The 18,770-nt window shown below is 45.0% G+C and overlaps 2 protein-coding genes across 5 annotated transcripts; one reads left to right on the forward strand and one right to left on the reverse strand.

The window, feature by feature from the left end:
- On the forward strand, positions 1 to 1,907 carry DPM3 (dolichyl-phosphate mannosyltransferase subunit 3, regulatory). Of its 2 annotated transcripts, none has more exons than XM_026692241.2 (2): positions 1 to 93; positions 1,446 to 1,907. In XM_026692241.2, exon 2 carries the CDS (start codon positions 1,450 to 1,452, stop codon positions 1,729 to 1,731), a length of 282 nt encoding a protein of 93 aa, XP_026548026.1. In that variant the 5' UTR covers positions 1 to 93; positions 1,446 to 1,449; the 3' UTR covers positions 1,732 to 1,907. The 2 variants fall into 2 exon arrangements, with proteins under 2 accessions (XP_026548026.1, XP_087799868.1); XM_087943742.1 differs by having other exon boundaries at positions 58 to 198.
- Positions 1,908 to 3,966: 2,059 nt separating this feature from the next.
- On the reverse strand, positions 3,967 to 17,044 carry SLC50A1 (solute carrier family 50 member 1). 3 transcript variants are annotated; one of them, XM_087943739.1, is made up of 6 exons: positions 16,878 to 17,044; positions 14,105 to 14,182; positions 13,472 to 13,595; positions 10,643 to 10,804; positions 5,548 to 5,667; positions 3,967 to 4,539 (listed from the first exon to the last, which is right to left on the reverse strand). In XM_087943739.1, the coding sequence occupies exons 1-6, from the start codon at positions 16,892 to 16,894 to the stop codon at positions 4,099 to 4,101; spliced, it is 942 nt and encodes a 313-aa protein (XP_087799865.1). In that variant the 5' UTR covers positions 16,895 to 17,044; the 3' UTR covers positions 3,967 to 4,098. The 3 variants fall into 3 exon arrangements, with proteins under 3 accessions (XP_087799865.1, XP_087799866.1, XP_087799867.1); XM_087943740.1 differs by lacking the exon at positions 16,878 to 17,044 and having other exon boundaries at positions 4,420 to 4,514; positions 5,522 to 5,667; XM_087943741.1 differs by lacking the exon at positions 16,878 to 17,044 and having other exon boundaries at positions 4,439 to 4,539; positions 5,544 to 5,667.
- Between the last annotated feature and the right edge of the window lie 1,726 nt (positions 17,045 to 18,770).

The raw sequence follows: 18,770 nt of genomic DNA on the forward strand, positions 1-18,770 counted from the left end.
GTTGGAAGGGACGGGAGTGACGTCACCAACGAGCGACGGGCAAAGTCGGGGAAGCTGGAAGGAAAAAAAAAAACTCGCTTGCACCCGGAGTCGGTGGGTCGTGAGAATGCGGGCAGGAGCGGGGTCGACACTTGCGGGTTTATCCCTGGGGAAGGTTATATTGGTTTTTTTGCAATTGTTGCAAAAAATAGGAAAAGGGCGGGCGGGCATCCTTTTTTTTATTGCTGCTGCTAATAATGAAAATATAACTCTAGATAATGGCAATTAGAAGATGCGCAGATATAATCATATAATAATAAAGGTATCATAACCGTCGCTGTCAGAGGCACAGATGTAATCGTAGATGTAATAATGAAAAAAGATATAATTGCAATTGCTATTGGGAAATGCAGATATAAGATATGTTATATAATTAATCTATGATATATGACATACGATATATATTATATGATACGATATATCATATTATTTTATACATATTGGTCCTCGCTATTAGGAGAGGACCTGGAAAAAGGATTGCAAAATATTACTGTTTGGGTAGAGTCCAATCTTCGGAGGTTGGACTCCAGTTCCCATCTGCCTGGGCAAATGGCAATAGTTAGCGGGACTTGTTAGTGGGACTTGTAGTGTGTCTGAAAAGCTGTTTTTCTTCCTCTGCCTATTTGGGAAATCTTGCCTTTCCCGTGTATGCATATATCTCTATCTATCTATCTATCTATCTATCTATCTATCTATTTCTAATCTTTTATATCTCTCTACATCTATCTCTCTATCTCTAATCTATCTATCTATTTCTATCTATTTCTAATCTTTTATATCTATCTACATCTATCTACATCTCTCTATCTCTAACCTTCTCTCTATATCTATATCTGTATCTATATCTTCTATATCTATCTACATCTATATCTATCTGTACCTATCTATCTGTACCTATCTATCTATCTCTAATCTTCTATATCTATCTACATCTATCTATCTCTATCTCTAATCCCTGCCAGCCTGCCTGCCTGCCTGCCTATCTGCCTGCCTGCCTGCCTGCCTGCCTGCCTATCTATCTATCTATCTATCTATCTATCTATCTATCTATCTATCTATCTATCTATCTATCTATCTATCTATCTACCATATCTATCTATACACACATACTAATATCTACTATATTATCTACTGATATTCAAACACATTTTCTCTCTCTGCCTGGCAGGAACATCTTGCGTTTTCCTGGACTATTTTTAATACTCAAACTTGATTCCAGATTTTGCAAAGGGTGTGTGTGTGTGTGTGGATGGTATAGGGAGAGGCCAAACCCCAAACTCCTTCCTGTACTTACTTGCAAAGAAAATTCTTAAATTTTTGGCAGAGGTGTCCTGAAATATATTGGGCTAGGAATCTTTGCAAATCTCTTTCAAGTTTGCACCATTTTTTTTTTTTCTGTTTTTCAGGATCATGACGAAACTGCTTCAGTGGCTCGGCTCTCTGGCCCTACTGGGTGGCGTCTGGGCTGCGTTGATGCTGGACCTCGTGGGGTCCCACCCTTTATCCCCAAGCTGGCACCAGGTGCTGTGGGCCCTGCCAACCTACCTATTGGTCACCTTCGGCTGCTACTCGCTGGGAGTCGTGGGCTTCCGCCTGGCTACCTTCAACGACTGCCAAGAGGCCTCGCTTGAGCTGCAGGCCCAAATCCGAGAGGCCCGAGCTGACCTTGCTCGACACGGCATGAAGTTTTGACCTGCAGCCTTTATGGGAACAGAAATTACCCACAGACAGTAAACGATTGTTCAGTGTATGACTGAACTGTTGGGGAGGGTTTGCAGCCTGGCTGGGGAAATCCGTATCAAGAAAAAGAACTGCTTCCTTTTTTTAAAAATAAAATAAATTTTTATTAAAAGTTTGAACAGTAGCAAAAGATAATCTGAAATCTGAGTGTGTGAAAAATAAGAAGACATGTAGAAAGAAAAATAGTGCAGAGAATAGGAGAGGGAAGGAAGGAAGGAAAAGAGAGAAGGATGGCAGGAAAGGAAAGGATGGCTGGAAGAAAGGGAAGGAAAGATAGAAGGAAAAGAAAAAGATAGCAAGGAAGGAAAAAGGGGAAGGAGGTAAGGTAGAGATAGACAAGGAGGAAAGAAGAAAACAGTTGATAATGACAGTGAAGGATTAAAGGGGAAGGAAGAAAGGAAGTGAAAGGGGAGGAAGGAGAATTGGAGGGGAAGGGGTGAGGAAGGAAGGAAAGAAAAGGGCATTTAAGGAAATTATTTCCGATCTTCTTTACAGCAATTATAAGCAATTTCCCCTTTGACATTATAATACATAAATCACCGCTTTCCATGTTTGTTTTACAGTTGCTAAGTCCAAAAAAAAAGATCACTCGTTTCTATTCATTTTGCAGCCAGAAAAAGCCATAAAGAATCCCCATTATTTTATAAATGCGTTAATTTGATCAGATTTTTATATCCGCCCGTCTCACGGAAAGGTATAACGGTGGGTGGGAAGGGCATACAACAATCCACAATTTTGTAAAATTGACCCAGACAACTCAGAATAAAAAAAAATTTTTGAAAAAATTCAAGGAGGCTGGGGAAAAAAATCCAGACTGGTGATTTTCGTTCTGTGTTGTAATGTGGCGACAAAGGAGGAGTGTAGAGCTGATCCGAGAATTTTATGTTCTGCTTTTCTTTCTCAATGAAATTTGAATTTTCATTTCTGGAGCGTGGCGGGTGGGATGTTACGGGAAGTAGGAAATCCCACAGGGGGGGTGGATAAATGCTGGCTCTGCTATTCTAGAGGCTTAGTTTGCCACACAGGTGCCAAGGTGGCGACCAGGTTTGCAAATATATATGCAAAAGGGACGCACCTCCACAGAGAGACAAAACCTTATTTACATGCACTCACTAGCTGAGGAGATCAGATTCACATCTCCTTTTAGCTGATGTCTCAAGACCTTGTGCAATCTAGAAAAAAGGGGTGACAGGAATTAAAATTGCCCACTTAGCACTGGCGGTGTCGCTCAAATTCACGGGGTCTGCCCGATATTTGAACCAGACCAAAAGGAATTTTATTTTCGGTGCATAGTAGCTTTGAATGGTTGCTAAATGAACCGTTTTTTAAAGTTCAAGGACGACTTGTATTAATTTTTTTTTCCTCCTTCGGTCATTGGCTGCCCAAACTATAATTATTCATAAATATTAATGCCTTCCTTTTAAGCTTCACGAGCTGCATTTTTGCATCCAGCCCACACGTTACGTTGTCGGGAGTGACAGATGAATTGTGTCTACAATCCATCATAATAATAATAATAATAATAAATTCGGGTTGCTCCTTTCTCCTATTCTAGATTTTTTGGGGTTTGTTTAACTCATACCTTCCATGTTGGCGGGGGCATAGCAAAGGCACCTGGTAATTAACCAGGCCAATAATTAGCCCTTTCCGGAGAGACCGGTGGCTTGAAGGAGCAGGAGGGCGTGACTCAGTTTCCCTGGCGTTCTGGTCCAACAGGACTTGGGAACACCACATTTCGGTTGTTTTATAAAATTACACATTTTTTCCTCCCTGTTTTGCAAAAAGTGCCTTTTGTGGTAGCCCATTGAGGAAAGCTAAACCTATTTTGTTGCATGGAGCAAAAAAAATAAATCAAAAGTTTTGGAAGGTTCCCAGGAGGTCATCTATACCAACCCCGTCCCCAATGCAGGGAATCCTTGAAAGGAAGCGTTGAAGGCGGTGTGTGTGTGTGTGTGCGCAGCTCTTCAAACTTCTTCCCAGGAGGAATCCACTTCCAGAAACCCTAAAATTGATTTTTTTTTAGGGAGAAATGTTGTTTCCTAAAGCATTTCATCCTTTTTAATTCACATTTTTTTAAAAAAAAATCATCTTGTTTTGTCTTTCTTTTCTTCCCCCTTTTGGATTCGAGTCGTTTGAATCAAATTTTTTAAAAAATGGAAAGAGGAGGGGCAGACTTTTTTTAAAAAAAAAATAAATAAGAAAAGGCATTGCTGGTGGATGGATAAGGCAACGGGTGGAAAGCTTGCCGCTTTGGCAATCCGGATAAAGTCCTCGGAAGAGAGAGAGAGAGAGAAAAGACAAAATTTGGAAGCTCCATCTTCAAAACAATGGTTTTCCAACCGCTCCCCCCCCCCCCAAATATATATATATATATCTGGTAGGGGATATACATTCCCTAGACTTGTTTTCTCGCCCCGGGGGGGGGGGCTTTCTCATGCCCCCCCACTGCAAAATGCACAGGGGGGGCCCCACCCAGGTGGAAAATGCCACCATCTGCTGGACAGGTGGGCAGCTTGTGTGCGCGAGATGAGACGGGCAAGTCCAGCATTGGCGTATTTTGCAGATTACAGGGTCTTTCCTCTCTTCCTCCTCGGCCAGCTGTTTGAGGGGAGGTCTTCTCTTCCTTCTCCCCCAAAAAAAACACACACCCCGGCAATCTTCAGGCCTGGAGTAGTTTGTAATTTTTGTCCTGCTCGGCGGGAAAACGCCAGAATAGCCAGAAACGTACAAGGCTGGTTGCGATGCCGGGACGTTGGGAATCTGGAAGGAAAAAGAAGAGAATGGTGGGGGTCTTTGCGGAAGGGGAGGGGGTTTCTCTGAGCGTGGGAGGTTCATTCGCAGACGTTTCGTGAGCCAACTAGGGAATGTCATCAGGGATAGAGGAAGGTGGGGTTTAGAGGAGGAGGAGGAGGAGGAGGGAGGAGGAGGAGATAAATTGGAGAAGATAGAGAAGGAGAAGACAGGAGGAGGAGGAGGAGGAGAAAGAAGAAGAAAGGAGGAGGAGGAGGAGGAGGAGGAGGAGGAGGAGGAGGAGGAGGAGGAGAAGAAGAAGAAGAAGAAGAAGAAAGGAAGGAGGAAGGAAGAGGAGGAGGAGGAGGAGGAGGAGGAGGAGAAAAGGAGGAAGAAGAGGAAGAAGAAGAGGAAGGAGGAGGAGGAGGAGAAAGAAGAAGAAAGAAGAGGAGGAGGAGGAGAAGGAGGAGGAGGAGGAGAAGAAGAAAGGAAGGAGGAAGGAAGAGAAGGAGGAGGAGGAGGAGGAGGAGGAGGAGGAGGAGGAGAAGAAGAAGAAGAAGAAGAAGAAGAAGAAGAAGAAGAAGAAGAAGAAGAAGAAGAAGAAGAAGAAGAAGAAGAAGAAGAAGAAGAAGAAGAAGAAGAAGAAGAAGAAGAAGAAGAAGAAGAAGAAGAAGAAGAAGAAGAAGAAGAAGAAGAAGAAGAAGAAGAAGAAGAAGAAGAAGAAGAAGAAGAAGAAGAAGAAGAAGAAGAAGAAGAAGAAGAAGAAGAAGAAGAAGAAGGCTGTGGAGTCGGGTGCTCTCTGAGCTTGGTTGTTTTCTTGCAGACGTTTCATTACCCAACTAGGGAACATCATCCATGCTACAGTTCAACCCAAGCTACAGATAATTCCTTTCTACCAAAGAAGAGAACAGCATGCGGCATAAGCAGAAAAATCTGTCCATAAGTCGTTGTCCCCTCCCTGCTTGCCCTCTCCCTCAGCCCTGAAACTCAGTTTCTTTCGGGTCAAATTCAGGTCCCCAAACCTGGCCTGATACTAACCGCGATATACAGATCATCCAGAAGGAGCCCGTAGAAAGTCCAGCTGGCCGACGCCAGGAAAGTGGTGACCGTCAGCGGGAAGGAAAGGCAGCGCGTGGAACGGCTTCTCACGATCTTGATCTTTGAAATAAAAATATTTGCTTCGGCTCAAAAATCAAATTATTTATCGGGAACGTAATCATCCAAACGGCACGAGAGATAAAAGGCAAACCTGTTCTCTTCAGCAAAAATGACTGCGAGATAATAAGATTTAATTTTCATGGGAAAAGTCAGAGCACGTCCCCGGTTTTGGCGCTTGCAGAGCAAAAGGGAGTTAATATTAACCACGGTTTGGCTGGCTTCCCGCAAGTTAAGCCACATCGGCGCTGGTTTTACGCCTTTTGTTTTTTGTGTGTGTGTGATTTTTCTGCATTTTAAATTCTATTCCTCGCCATCATGGATGCAACCTGAAGAAGAGATAGTGAATCAGCAAAGCTCATGGTTTCCCTAATCCTGGTTTAGGGAACAAGCCACCATTGACTGGTCTCATACTCTTAAAACTCCACCTTGCAAGGCGAAATGTGCCTCCGGTGCTTGGACAGAGGGGTTGGACTGGATGACCTACAAGGTCCCTTCCAACTCTCTTCATATAAGTAAGTTCCTGTCTCAAAATTAAGCCAACATATGGGGGTTTGTTTGGGGGAGGGGGGTCTAGGCTCTAGGGGAAGATGCCAACACTCCTGCTTAACTGGGGTTACAGGTGAGCTCCGTCCTGTGTTGTTCAAGAGACAGGGAGTCCTCCACTTATGGCCACAACTGAAATTGGAATGTCCGTCACTAAGTTTGCAGTGAACAGAACAGCTAGAACAGAACAAATAATCAGAGTTGGAAGGGATCTTGTAGGTCATCTAGTCCAACCCCCTCCGCCCAAGCAGGAGACCCTACACCATTTCTGACAGATGGCAGCCCAGTCTCTTCTTGAAAGCCTCCAGGGATGAAGCTCCCACAACTTCCAAAGGCAAGCTGTCCCACTGAATATAGAATACCAAAGCTGGAAGGGACCTTGTAGGTCATCTAGTCCAACCCCGCTGCCCAAGCGGGAGACCCTACACCATTTCTGACAGATGGCAGCCCAGTCTCTTCTTGAAAGCCTCAAGGGATGATGCTCCCACAACACAAAAGGAAGAGGTGGAGGAGATGGTACAGCAGAAGATAATCAAATCAAATCAATAAATCAAATTGGATAAGGCATCGCCATCAACCGACAGTCCAGTTGTTATGTTTTAAGGCTCGGCACCGAAAAACTCCCTGCACGTGGCTGCCTGTTCCGCTGATTGACAGCCGATTGCCACTTCATGTGGCAGTCAGTTCCGCCGTGTCACCAACCAGGAAATGCTTCCTGACACACAAGAAGAGAAGTATGAGCAAGGGAAGACCGGCTGGCAGGAACCCAGGGGGGAAAAAAGAGATCCAATGGGACTCTTTCACCTCCCTAGAACCTCCAGCTTCGGTAGAAGTCTACCTGGGAACCCCAAAGGATTGCACCAGGAAGGGCGGGAAAACTCCCCCCCCAAGATACTCCGAGCCTGCGCAGATCTGAAGAGAAACCTTGTGGGTGGGGGGTGAGGTTTGATTTGCAGCTCCCCTGGAGGTGAATCCTGGCTTGTCTTAAGGGATGCTTAACCTGGTTAGGCCCCAGGTGTGTGATTTGCGTTCCGTTTCGCTCTGGCAGGTGCCTCTTCCGCTCTGGAAACCCAGCCCGAACGCTGCATAACAACATTAAAATTCCTTCTGCCAAAAGTTACTTCAACCGGCAAGGTTCAACCGTCCAGCTCTCTGGGGCGTGGAGCTGCCCTTAAAAACCGGAAAAACGACATGCGTGTAGCCGCGTGAGCGAACGAGACCGAGGGCTTGGCAGGCAGGGATTGTGCAAAGCGGCAGGTGGAACCCAGAAAAGGGACACACACACACACACACGCTCATTTTGCCTCCAGTCCTCAACTTACGATCCCCGTTGGGAATCAAGGCTTTCGTTGCTAAGCAGGGTGGCCGTTAAGTGAGGGGGGCGTCTGATATTGTGGCCTTGTCTTGCTGGAGGGAAGGGGAAGGAATGGAATAGAATATACAATATACAATAGAGAAGAGAAGAGGGAATGGAACAGAATTTACAATTTATGAGAAGAGAAGAGAATATAGAATATAGAATATAGAATATAGAATATAGAATATAGAATATAGAATATAGAATATAGAATATAGAATAGAATAGAATAGAATAGAATAGAATAGAATAGAATAGAATAGAATAGAATAGAATAGAATAAGAAATGGAATAGAAAGAATGGAATGGAATGGAATGGAATAGAAGAAGAAAGAATAAAATAGAATAGAGATAGAATAAAATAGAATAGAATAAAGAAAGAATAGAATAGAATAGAATAGAATAGAATAGAATAGAATAGAATAGAATAGAATAGAAAATATGGAATGGAATGGAATAGAATAAGAAATGGAATAGAAAGAATGGAATGGAATGGAATAGAAGAAGAAAGAATAAAATAGAATAGAGATAGAATAGAATAGAATAAAGAAAGAATAGAATAGAATAGAGAAAGAATAGAATAGAATAAAGAATAGAATAGATTAAAAAAGAATAGAAGAGAATTTTGGAATAGAATAGAACTTTGGAGTGGAATGGAATAGAATAAGGAATAGAATAGAATAGAATAGAATAGAATAGAATAGAATAGAATAGAATAGAATAGAATAGAATAGAATAGAATAGAAAATATGGAATGGAATGTAATAGAATAAGAAAGAATAAAATAGAATAGAGATAGAATAGAATAGAATAGAATAGAATAAAGAAAGAATAGAATAGAATAGAATAGAATAGAATAGAATAGAATAGAATAGAATAGAGAAATAATAGAATGGAATAGACTAAAGAAAGAATAGAATGGAATAAAGAATATTCTTTTTAAAGGAATAGAATAGAATGGAATTTTTTAGAAAATAGAATAGAATATTGGAATGAAGAATGGAATAGAGTTGGTTGGAGTTGGAGTGGAGTGGAATAGAAAATAGATTAGAATACAATAAAGAAAGAATAGAACAGAACATAGGTTAGAATAGAATAGAATAGAATAGAATAGAATAGAATATTGGAATAAAGAATAGAATGGGAATTTTAGAAAATAGAATAGAATAAAAATATAGAATTTACAGTTTATAAGAGAAAATATAGAATATAGAAAACGAAATAGAATTTATTATTTACAATTTAAAATAGAATAATATAGAATATATAGAATACAGAATAGAATAAGATGTCCCCTTTTCACTCTCTTTTTTTTATGAAGCAACGTAGGAGTTTTGGAGCATCAACGTTTCTTTCTTGGAAACATCTTAAAATGTACATCATGCCTCCTTTTTTTTTTCTAAATTAAAATCAGTCCCTACAGGGGAAGACAAAACAACAACAAAACAACAACAAATATTCAGATTCCCCCACCCCACCCCAAACACACAAAATAATTAGGAAAGGAGGCACCAAAGGCCATTCAATTAAACGGAGAATAAAAGGTAATAAAAAGTTCTCTATTTTTCTAATTGCCATTTCCTAGCTGATGTCAGCATTTGGCTCTTTGCTAGGCTGTTTTTAAGCTTCCTTTCTTTTCTTGTCCTCTTTTAAGTTCTCCAAATCAGAGTTTCTGCATACCCTGCATCTTTTTCCCTTCGGTATCGGTGACGCGGTTTTGACCTACGTCAATATTTCACACTCATGTGCCAAATATTGAGAAACAATCAATGATTGCACCTGTTCAAAAGTGGAAACTCCTTCCCTCCTTCCCATGTTCCACGCTGGTTGCTGCTACAGGGGTGTGTCAAATGAAAGACAAATTAATGTGATGAACTAACTTAATTTGAATCAGGTCAGAAGAGGGCACACTTATGTAATCCTTGGTCTCAAGGCTTTTCTTTTCTTTTTCAGTCGTTTTGTCTGCCCCTCGCTGAGGATGAAAAATAGAGAAGGTTTTAAATGTATAAGCTACCCAGTCATGTAGATGAGGTAGGTGGCTTTCAGGGGGCAGGTAGAGAAAGAAAAGAAAAGAAAAGAAAAGAAAAGAAAAGAAAAGAGAAAGAAAAGAAAAGAAAAGGAGAAAGAAAAGGAAAAAAGAAAAGAAAAAAGAGAAAAGAAAAGAAAAAAGAGAAAGAAAAAAGAAAAGAAGAGAAAGAAAAGAAAAGAAAGGACAAAGAAAAGGAAAAGAAAAGAAAAGAAAGGAGAAAGAAAAGAAAAGGAGAAAGAAAAGAGAAAGAAAAGAAAAGAAAGGAGAAAGAAAAGAAAAGAAGGAAAAGAAAAGAAAAGGAGAAAGAAAAGAAAAGAAAAGAAAAAAGAAAAGAAAGGAGAAAGAAAAGAAAGGAGAAAGAAAAGGAAAAGAAAAGAAAAGAAAAGAAAAAGGAGAAAGAAAAGAGAAGGAAAGAAGGAAAGAAAAAGAAAGAGAAGGAAGAAAAGAAAGAAAGATGGAGGAAAGAATAGATATTATGGGGAGTAATAGGTAAAAGATAAAAGATAAATAGAAGTAAGATAGAGAGATAGATAACAATGAGATAGATGATGAAGATACATATTATAGATAGATATAGAGAGATAGATGGATGACAGATAAGATGTAGGATAGATAGACAGATAAAAGAAGGGAGGGAGGGAAGGAAGGATGGAGGTAGATAAATTAGGGAGGCAGGGAGAAAAAGATGAAAGATAGATGATGGACAGAGAGAGAGAGGGAGAGAGAGAGAGAGAAAGGGAATACTCAGAAAACAGGTAGAAGATTGATAGCGAGATAACGGTTTGGATAGATGGATAGACAGACGAATGGATGACAGAAGAAAGGAAAAAAACAGACGAATAACTAAAGGCAGAGAAGAGAAGGAAAACGATTATTAAATTTTATCTGTCTCCTGCAACGAACGGTTTTTGCCCCAGATCTCTCCGGCAATGCCAGAGAAATTAAACGTCCTTGTGAATGCAAGTTTTCCCTCTTATGACCCGCCAAAGGTTTAGCCTCGGCCCCGCAGAACCTCCACAGCCAGCAGCAGTGAAGATGCCACCTACCAGATCTGCCAACGGTGAGAGGTACATGGTGATGGTGAAGAGGCTGCAGAAGAGGCCCAGCTGAGCCAGGCGCCTGGTGGGATCGGGGACCATCAGGTTAAAATAGGCGTAGCCGAAGAGAAGGACCGCCAGCAGGGCTGTTGTTTTCCTCAAGACGGCCAGCTGGAGAGCAAGGAAGAGAGAGAAAGAGAGACTTAAAAATATGCAGGGTCCTTGGAGTTCCCTAAGCTTGGCAGTTTTCTTGCAGACGTTTCATGACCCAACTAGGTAACATCATCAGTGCTGGAAGGGAGTGGGGATTGCTCCTGTTTACATATAGTAGCTCTGAGGTTGGTGGGTTGTTTCCTTGCAAATGTTTCATTACTAAAGTAGGCGACGTCATCAGTGCGAGACTAGAGGTGGGGTCTGCAGGGAGGGGGAGGAGGAGGAGGAGGAGGAGGAGGAGGAGGAGGAGGAGGAGGAGGAGGAGGAGGAGGAGGAGGAGGACGACTGTGGGTTCTTGGTGTTCTCTGAGCTTGGCCATTTTCTTGCAGACCTTTCATTACCAAACTAGGTAACAGCATCGGTGCTTGAGATGGGGTCTGCAGAGGGAGGAGGAGGAGGAAGAGGAGGGAGAAGGGAGAAGAAGAGGAGGAGGAGGAGGAGGAGGAAAAGAAGAAAATGGAGGAGAAAGAAAAGGCGGAGGAGGAGGAGAAAGGAGAAGGAGTAGAAGAAGGGGAGAAGGAGGAATAGGAGGAAAAGGAGAGAGGAGGAGGAGGAAAAGGAGGGTGAGAAAGAAAAGGAGGAGAAGGAGGAGAAAGAAGAGATGGAAAAGGAGAAGAAGGAGAAGGAGAAAGAAAAGGAGAAAGAAGAGGAGGAGGAAGGAGAAGGAGAAAAAGAAGGAGGAGGAGAAGAAAGAGAGAAGGAGGCGGAAAAGGAAGAAAAGGAGAAAGAAGAGAAGAAGTAGAAAGAAGAGAAGGAGAAGGGGAGGAGGAGGAGAAAGTAGAGGAGGAGGAGAAGGGGAGAAGAAGGAGAAAGAAGGAGAAGGAGGAGAAGAAGAAAAAGAGAAGGAGGAGGAGGAGAAAGTAGAGGAGGAGGAGTAGGGGAGAAGAAGGAGAAAGAAGGAGAAGGAGGAGAAGAAGAAAGAGAGAGGAGGAGGAGAGAAGTAGAGGAGGAGAAGAAGGGGAGAAGAAGGAGAAAGAAGGAGAAGGAGGAGGAAGAAGAAAGAGAGAAGGAGAAGGAGAAAGGAGGAGGAAGGAGGAGAAGGGGAGAAGAAGGAGAAAGAAGGAGAAGGAGGAGAAGAAGAAAGAGAGAAGGAGAAGGAGAAAGTAGAGGAGGAAGAGAAGGGGAGAAGAAGGAGAAAGGAGAAGGAGGAGAAGGAGAAAGAGAGAAGGAAAAGGAGGAGGAGGAGGAGGAGGAGAAGGGTTATTGGCACAGTTATAAAAACACGGGAAAAGCTCCATGCTTATAAAACCGGAGTAGAGGCTCAGGGCTTGTGGCTCAGCCTTTCTCCCGAGAGGCGTAATTCTGTGTGTAAGTCAATATTTTTTCAGTTTCCACCCCCTTAGTGGCCGGTTGGTGACCCAGCACAAGAGGCGGAGGGACAAGAATTTCTGTTGACTCAAGTCACCAGCCCTCTTTGAGTCAACAGCCGGGAGGAGGGAGCGTCCACCCCAAAATATTCTGTCCTAACTCTGGGGCTGGAGCAACGGCCGTCGGATCTCGTTTTCTGCAAGGGCTCCAACTCCGTGGACGGCCTACAAGTTCAAAGGATGTTTTTTCCAGCAGGATTGAGTTTCCTCGCCACTTGCCTTCTTGCCAAGAGGGTCGGAATGAGGGGGCTCCAAATTATAACACCCCACACACACACAAAAAAAACACCCAGTGGTGTAGGGTTTCCTGCCTAAGCAGGGGTTGGACTAGAAGACCTCCAAGGTCCCTTTCAACTCTGTTATTCTGCTCCTCCTTCCTTTCTTCCTCCCTTTCCTTCCTTCCTTTCTTCCTTCCTTCCTTTCCTTCCTCCCTCCCTTCCTTCCTTCCTTCCTTCCTTCCTTCCTTCCTTCCTTCCTTCCTTCCTTTCTTCCTTCCTTCCTTTCCTTCCTTCCTTCCCTTTCTTCCTTCCTTTCCTTCCTCCTTCCTCCCTCCCTTCCTTTCTTCCTCCCTTCCTTCCTTCCTTCCCTTCCTTCCTTCCTTCCTTCCCTTCCTTCCTTCCCTTCCTTCCCCTTCCTTCCTTCCTTCCTTCCTTTCCTTCCTCCCCCTCCCTCCCTTCCTTTCCTTCCTTCCCTTCCTTCCTCCCCTCCCTTCCTTCCCTTCCTTCCCTTCCTTCCTTTCCTTCCCCTTCCCTTCCCTTCCCTTCCCTTCCCTTCCTTCCCTGGTCACAGGATCAAAATTCAGGCGTTTGGGCCACTGACTCGTACTTATGACGGTTGCAGGGTCCCTGGGTGTGTGTGTGAGACGTGATTTCCTCTTTTTTATGACCTTCAGACAAGCAAGAGTCAACGGGAAGCCGTATCCGCTGAACAACCCTGTTACTGCAGTGACTCACTTAACAACGGCGGCAAGAAATGGTCGTAAACGAGGCAAGACTCACTGAACTTAACGTCTCGCTTGCCGGCCTAAAATCTGGGCTCCATTTTGGGGGCAGGAGGGGGGGCGTGTCGCAAGACGAGGATTACCTATATTCCTCCAGCTCCCTATCCAAGATAGATATTTAGTAGAACTCCGAGGTTGGGAGCAGTCTATCTTTGAGTTCCAGCTTTGTGGAGAACAGTTTAGCCAAGGGAGGAGGGGAGAGAATCAGAGACACTGTCTTTTTTTGGGGGTCTTGATCTATGGGACAAGCCCACCCACCTTCTCCGCGCTGAAGAAGAAATAAACCAGGATGTACAGAGATTGCAGCGTCGCGCCCACAGCGTTAACCACGATCAGCGTCCAGTCGCCCTTCAGGAAACCATAACTTAGCCAACTTAGGTTGCTGATCGAGAGAGAGAGAGAGAGAAGAAACAAGATTTTTGAGCGACGAGCCCAATTCCCCTACTTTGAGATGTCTTAAATGGCCCCGGTAGTCCTCCACTTACGACGACAACCAAGCCCCCACATATCTGTCGCTAAACGAGACCGCCGTTAAGTGAGTTTTGCCCCACTTTGCGACCCTGGGTGGCAAGGCGTGTCGTAAAACAGGACGAATGTCTCACTTAACTTAAATGTGTCACTTAGTGACAGAAATGTCCCTTCCGGTCGTAAGGTTGAGGACTTCTCGGCAATTTAATTTAATTTTTTTTTTGTTTTTCAAATGGAGTCGTTTTTTGATGGCCTCTCTCGGCTATCAGGATCCCGTTGAGCCGATCGATCATGCAAACATGCCCGAGGATTGAACGGATCTCCCGCTCCTGCAGCGTTAAGGGGCTGGGAGAGGACCCTAGAGATCATTTAGTTCAGCCCCCACCCCCTAACCCCGGGGACGCCATCGCTAATGGGTCTTACTTTACATCGGTCGTCAGAAAGGGGAGAAACTGGATATTTTCCACGCTTCGGGTTGCAAACATTATCCGGAGGTCAGTCCTGAGTGCGAAACAAGACAAGGCACCCATTAAAATCACCCGTCTCCTGCCCCGAGGAAATTAATTTATTTCCCTATTTTTTTTTCCCCCTCCCTTTAATTCAACCCCCAGGGCTCTGAAAACTTGCTGCTTCAGGCAAGAAAGTATTTTCAATAGTTTTGTTCATTAGTTTTTTTTTTATATTTAAAAAAATATATATATCCATTTTTTGATTATATTTGCAAACCGTTTGGGGCGGATTGTACCTGGGAGAAGGGCCCCGAGACCCATAACTAAGATTTGAACATGGCTTGTTTCTTGAGTTCTCCCCAGGTAGGGTCCCTCATCCACCTTCCTCCAAACCCTGCCCCACACCTATGATTTCACGCCCCAGAGTTATGTTTTCCAAGCCTTTTTCGGGGTTGTGATGACACACACACACACACACACAGAGGTTTGCCCCATAGCTGTGAAGATCTTCCTGGTGTTAAAGCCCCCCCCCTCATGTGCCCCAAATAATTAAGCAATGGGCGGGGGGGCTAGGGCTGTGCTTGTGGGGCTGAGCCACGAAAACGTTTACTTCTCGGTGTCAAGTTCAACATACACATACACACCCCATAGCCACTTCTGACCCACAACCAGAGCTTTGCTTTAGGTAAATCTGCTTCCTGGACAATCATTACACTGGCTCACCTGAGCAGACAGGTGGAATCGGTGGCTCCACCCACCCGGAAACCTCCACGCCAGTGTTTGCATCCACGTGTACACTGGGGGGGTGGGCTCGTTTTGTCCAAGGCTAGCCCCCCTCCTCTCATTTCTATTGGGCAACACACACACACACACACAGGAGGGGGGGAGAATTGAAAAGTGGGGGCAGCTCCTTGGCTCTGACCCATTGCAGGAAGACACACACAGTATGCTAAGCCCCCACTCCCAATTCTGCCTTCAGACCCCCCTCAGCTCTGCTTCCAGACCCCCAGGTCTGCTTACAGCCCCCCAGTCTTGCTTACAGCCTTCTAACTCAGCTTCCAGCCCCCAGCCCCGCTTGCAACCCCCCAACCTTCTTACAGCCTTCTAATTCTGCTTACAGCCCCCAGTCTTGCTTACAGTCCCCCAACCCTGCTTACAGACCCCAACCCTGCTTACAGCCCCCAACTGTGCTTACAGCCCCCTCCCAGTCTTGCTTTACAGCCTTCTCTCTGCTTGCAACCCTCCAGCTCTGCTTACAGCCTCCCAGCCCTGCATGCAACCCCCAACCTTCTTACAGCCTTCTAATTCTGCTTACAGCCCCCAGTCTTGCTTACAGCCTTCTAGCCCTGCTTACAGCCCTCCAGCTCTGCTTACAGCCTCCCAGCCCTGCTTGCAACCCCACAACCTTCTTACAGCCTTCTAATTCTGCTTACAGCCCCCCAGTCTTGCTTACAGCCTTCTAGCCCTGCTTACAGCCTCCAGCCCTTACAGCCTCCCAATCCTGCATGCAACCCCACAGCCTTCTAACCCTGCTTACAGCCTCCCCAGCTCTGCTTGCAACAGCCCCCAACCTTCTTACAGCCTTCTAACCCTGCTTACAGTCCCCCAGCCTGCTTACAGCCCTCAGCTCTGCTTACAGCCCCCCAGTCTTGCTTACAGCCTTCTAACCCTGCTTACAGCTAAACCCCCAGCTCTGCTTACAGCCCCCAGTCTTGCTTACAGCCTTCTAACCCTGCTTCCAGCCCCCAGCCCTGCTTACAGCCCCCAGCTCTGCTTACAGCCCCCCACACTTTAACCCTGCTTGCAGCTCTAGCTCTGCTTACAGCCCCCCAGCCCTGCTTGCAACCCTACCCCCAGTTCTGTTTACAGCCTCCCTCAGTCTGCTTACAGCCTTCTAACCCTGCTTACAGTCCCCCAACCCTGCTTACAGCCCCCTCCCAGTCTTGCTTTACAGCCTCTAACCCTGCTTGCAACCCTCCAGCTCTGCTTACAGCCTCCCAGCCCTGCATGCAACCCACTAACCTTCTTACAGCCCCCCCTGCTTAGCCCCCAGCTCTGCTTACAGCCCCCAGTCTTGCTTACAGCCTTCAACCCTGCACAGCCCTGCTTACAGTCCCCCAACCCTGCTTACAGCCCCCAGTCTTGCTTACAGCCTTCTAACCCTGCTTACAGCCCTCCAGCTCTCTGCTTACAGCCTACCAGCCCTGCTTGCAACCCCTCAACCTTCTTACAGCCTTCTAATTCTGCTTACAGCCTCCCCCAGCTCTGCTTACAGCTGCCCTAACCCTGCTTACAGCCCCCCAGCTCTGCTTACAGCCCCCAGTCTTGCTTACAGCCCCCAGTCTTGCTTACAGCCTTCTAACCCTGCTTACAGCCCCCCAACCCTGCTTACAGCCCCCCAGCTCTGCTTACAGCCCCCAGTCTTGCTTACAGCCTTCTAACCTGCTTACAGCCCTCCAGCTCTGCTTACAGCCCTGCTTGCAACCCACACAACCTTCTTACAGCTGCTTTCTAATAACCCTGCTTACAGTCCCCCACCCTGCTGCCCCCAGCTCTGCTTACAGCCCCCAGTCTTGCTTACAGCCTTCTAACACTGCTTCCAGCCTCCCAGCCTTGCTTGCAAACCCCAGCTCTGCTTACAGCCCGCCAACTTTCTTGCAGCTTTCTAATTCTGCTTGCAACCCCCCAGCCCTGCTTGCAACTCCCCTCCCCCAGTTCTGTTTACAGCCCCCCCCAGCCCTGCTTACAGCCCGGTGCCGAACATGCCCAGCGTGAAGACCAGGAGGTCCAGGAGAGGAGCTGCAGCAGCGCCCCCTCCATCCCGGCTCGCCCCCGGGAGGCTCTGGACCCTCCGCTGGCCCCGGGAGACGCGCAGGCCGCCGGACGGGGAGCGGGCGGGCGGCGGGCGGGCACGAAGAGCGCAGGTGCTCCGCCTTTCCGGAGGCGGATCGCGCTGCTCCGCCCGGGTGTTTTTGCGTTGGGAGCGCGAGGCTGCGGGTCGGTGGGTTTCTTTGCAAAGCGGAGGAGGGAGGGTGAAAGGGGTAAGAAGGAAGGAAGGAAGGAAGGAAGGAAGGAAGAGAAAGAGAAAGAGAAAGGGAGGGAGGAAGAGGAAGGAAGGAAAGAGGAGGTGAGAACGAACGAGGGGTAAGTAAGAGGAGGAAGAGGGAAGGAAAAGTGATAGAGGGAGAAACGAAGGAGGGAAGGAGAAGAGGAGAGAGGAAAGCAGGAGAGGAAAAGAAGGGAGGGAGGAGGGGTGAAGGAGATGATGGAAAGATGGACGAAAGGAAGGGGAAAATGAAAAGGGAAGGGACAGAGGAAAAAAGGGAGAGGGAAGGAAGGAAGGGGAAGGGAAGGAGAGAGGAAGGAGTGATGAAAGAGATGGATGGATGGAAAGAAGTTAGGAAGAGAGAAAGAAAGGAGGATCAAAGTTGAGGAGGAAGGAAGGAAAACTGAAAGAGGGAGGGAGGGAGGAAGAAAGGAAGGAGAGGCAGTAGTAAGAGAGAAGAAAAGAAAGGAGGGAGACAAAGGAAGGAGGGAAAAAGTAAGAGAAATAAATAAATTTGTATTTAGTTCAACTATTCCCAAAAGATACACAAAAGACCCAAGAAAAAATCTGGAAACGGCTGCCAGGCTAAACATTAAGCGCTCCAGATAGCGATTTTTATTTCCAGGTTCAGAACAGGGGAAATAAATTATATGTCAACATTATTGAGCGCTATAATAGGAACTCGAAAAGCAAAGGGGCCTTTACGACTTTCAAACTCTCCGGCTCTTTATTAACCAGCCTATATGTCTCCCAAAATGATTTACAGGTTTCATTTAAGGCTGAGCTTTTGTAAATATCTCTGGGTAGTTATAAAAACTCTAAAAAAGAAAAGAAACAAAGAACAAAAAAAAAAGGAAGATATAAATGCACGCCAACAACAAGAATACACTTCTTCTCTGTTCTTCTTTCCAAGCCAACTTCCAATATTTTTTGAGTTATTTATAAAAATAAATAAATAAAGGTGAATTAAGAATTTTTTTAAAAAAAACTTAAATCTTTTAACTTTTAAACTTTTAAATCTCCTTTGCTGGGGCTTATGGATGCTGTAGTCCTCCCACCAAACTTCAGCTGGAGTCGGTTCAGGAATCCACCAGTATTTTCTGGGTTCAACCAATAACTGAATTGAGAGAGTAACTCGTAAATCATCTTGCAATATATATATATATATAATATATATATATATATATATATATATATATATATATATATATATAGAGTTGTTTGTGGGTCTGTGCTAGAAGAACTCTTAGAACTAAATGCGGAAATCGACCGACTAAAGAGAGCTGAACCGAGTCTCAACAGCATTTCCTTCCCTCCTGTCTCCACTGAAGAATGAAAACAGAATTTTTTTTCTTCTTCTGGTTACCCTTTCCGTAACCTACAGGCTAATTATATATTTGGTTGAAAAAACAAAACTTTCTGAAGTATATATTTAAGCCAGCTCTTAAATCCCACCCGCATTGGCTAATCCGATCTTTGCAAGCAGTGGATGCAGGCAGGCCTTTTCCCATCTGCTAAGGGTTCTTATTTTTTTTTTCTCTTTTCAATGCTTTTTTAAAAACAAAAAAAGAATTTAGGAGGGATGAAAAATAAC

This window comes from Notechis scutatus, chromosome 14, assembly GCF_049901735.1.
Source record: "Notechis scutatus isolate UNSWTSFEM ecotype Mainland chromosome 14, rNotScu1.2, whole genome shotgun sequence".
Classification (NCBI taxonomy): domain Eukaryota; kingdom Metazoa; phylum Chordata; class Lepidosauria; order Squamata; family Elapidae; genus Notechis; species Notechis scutatus.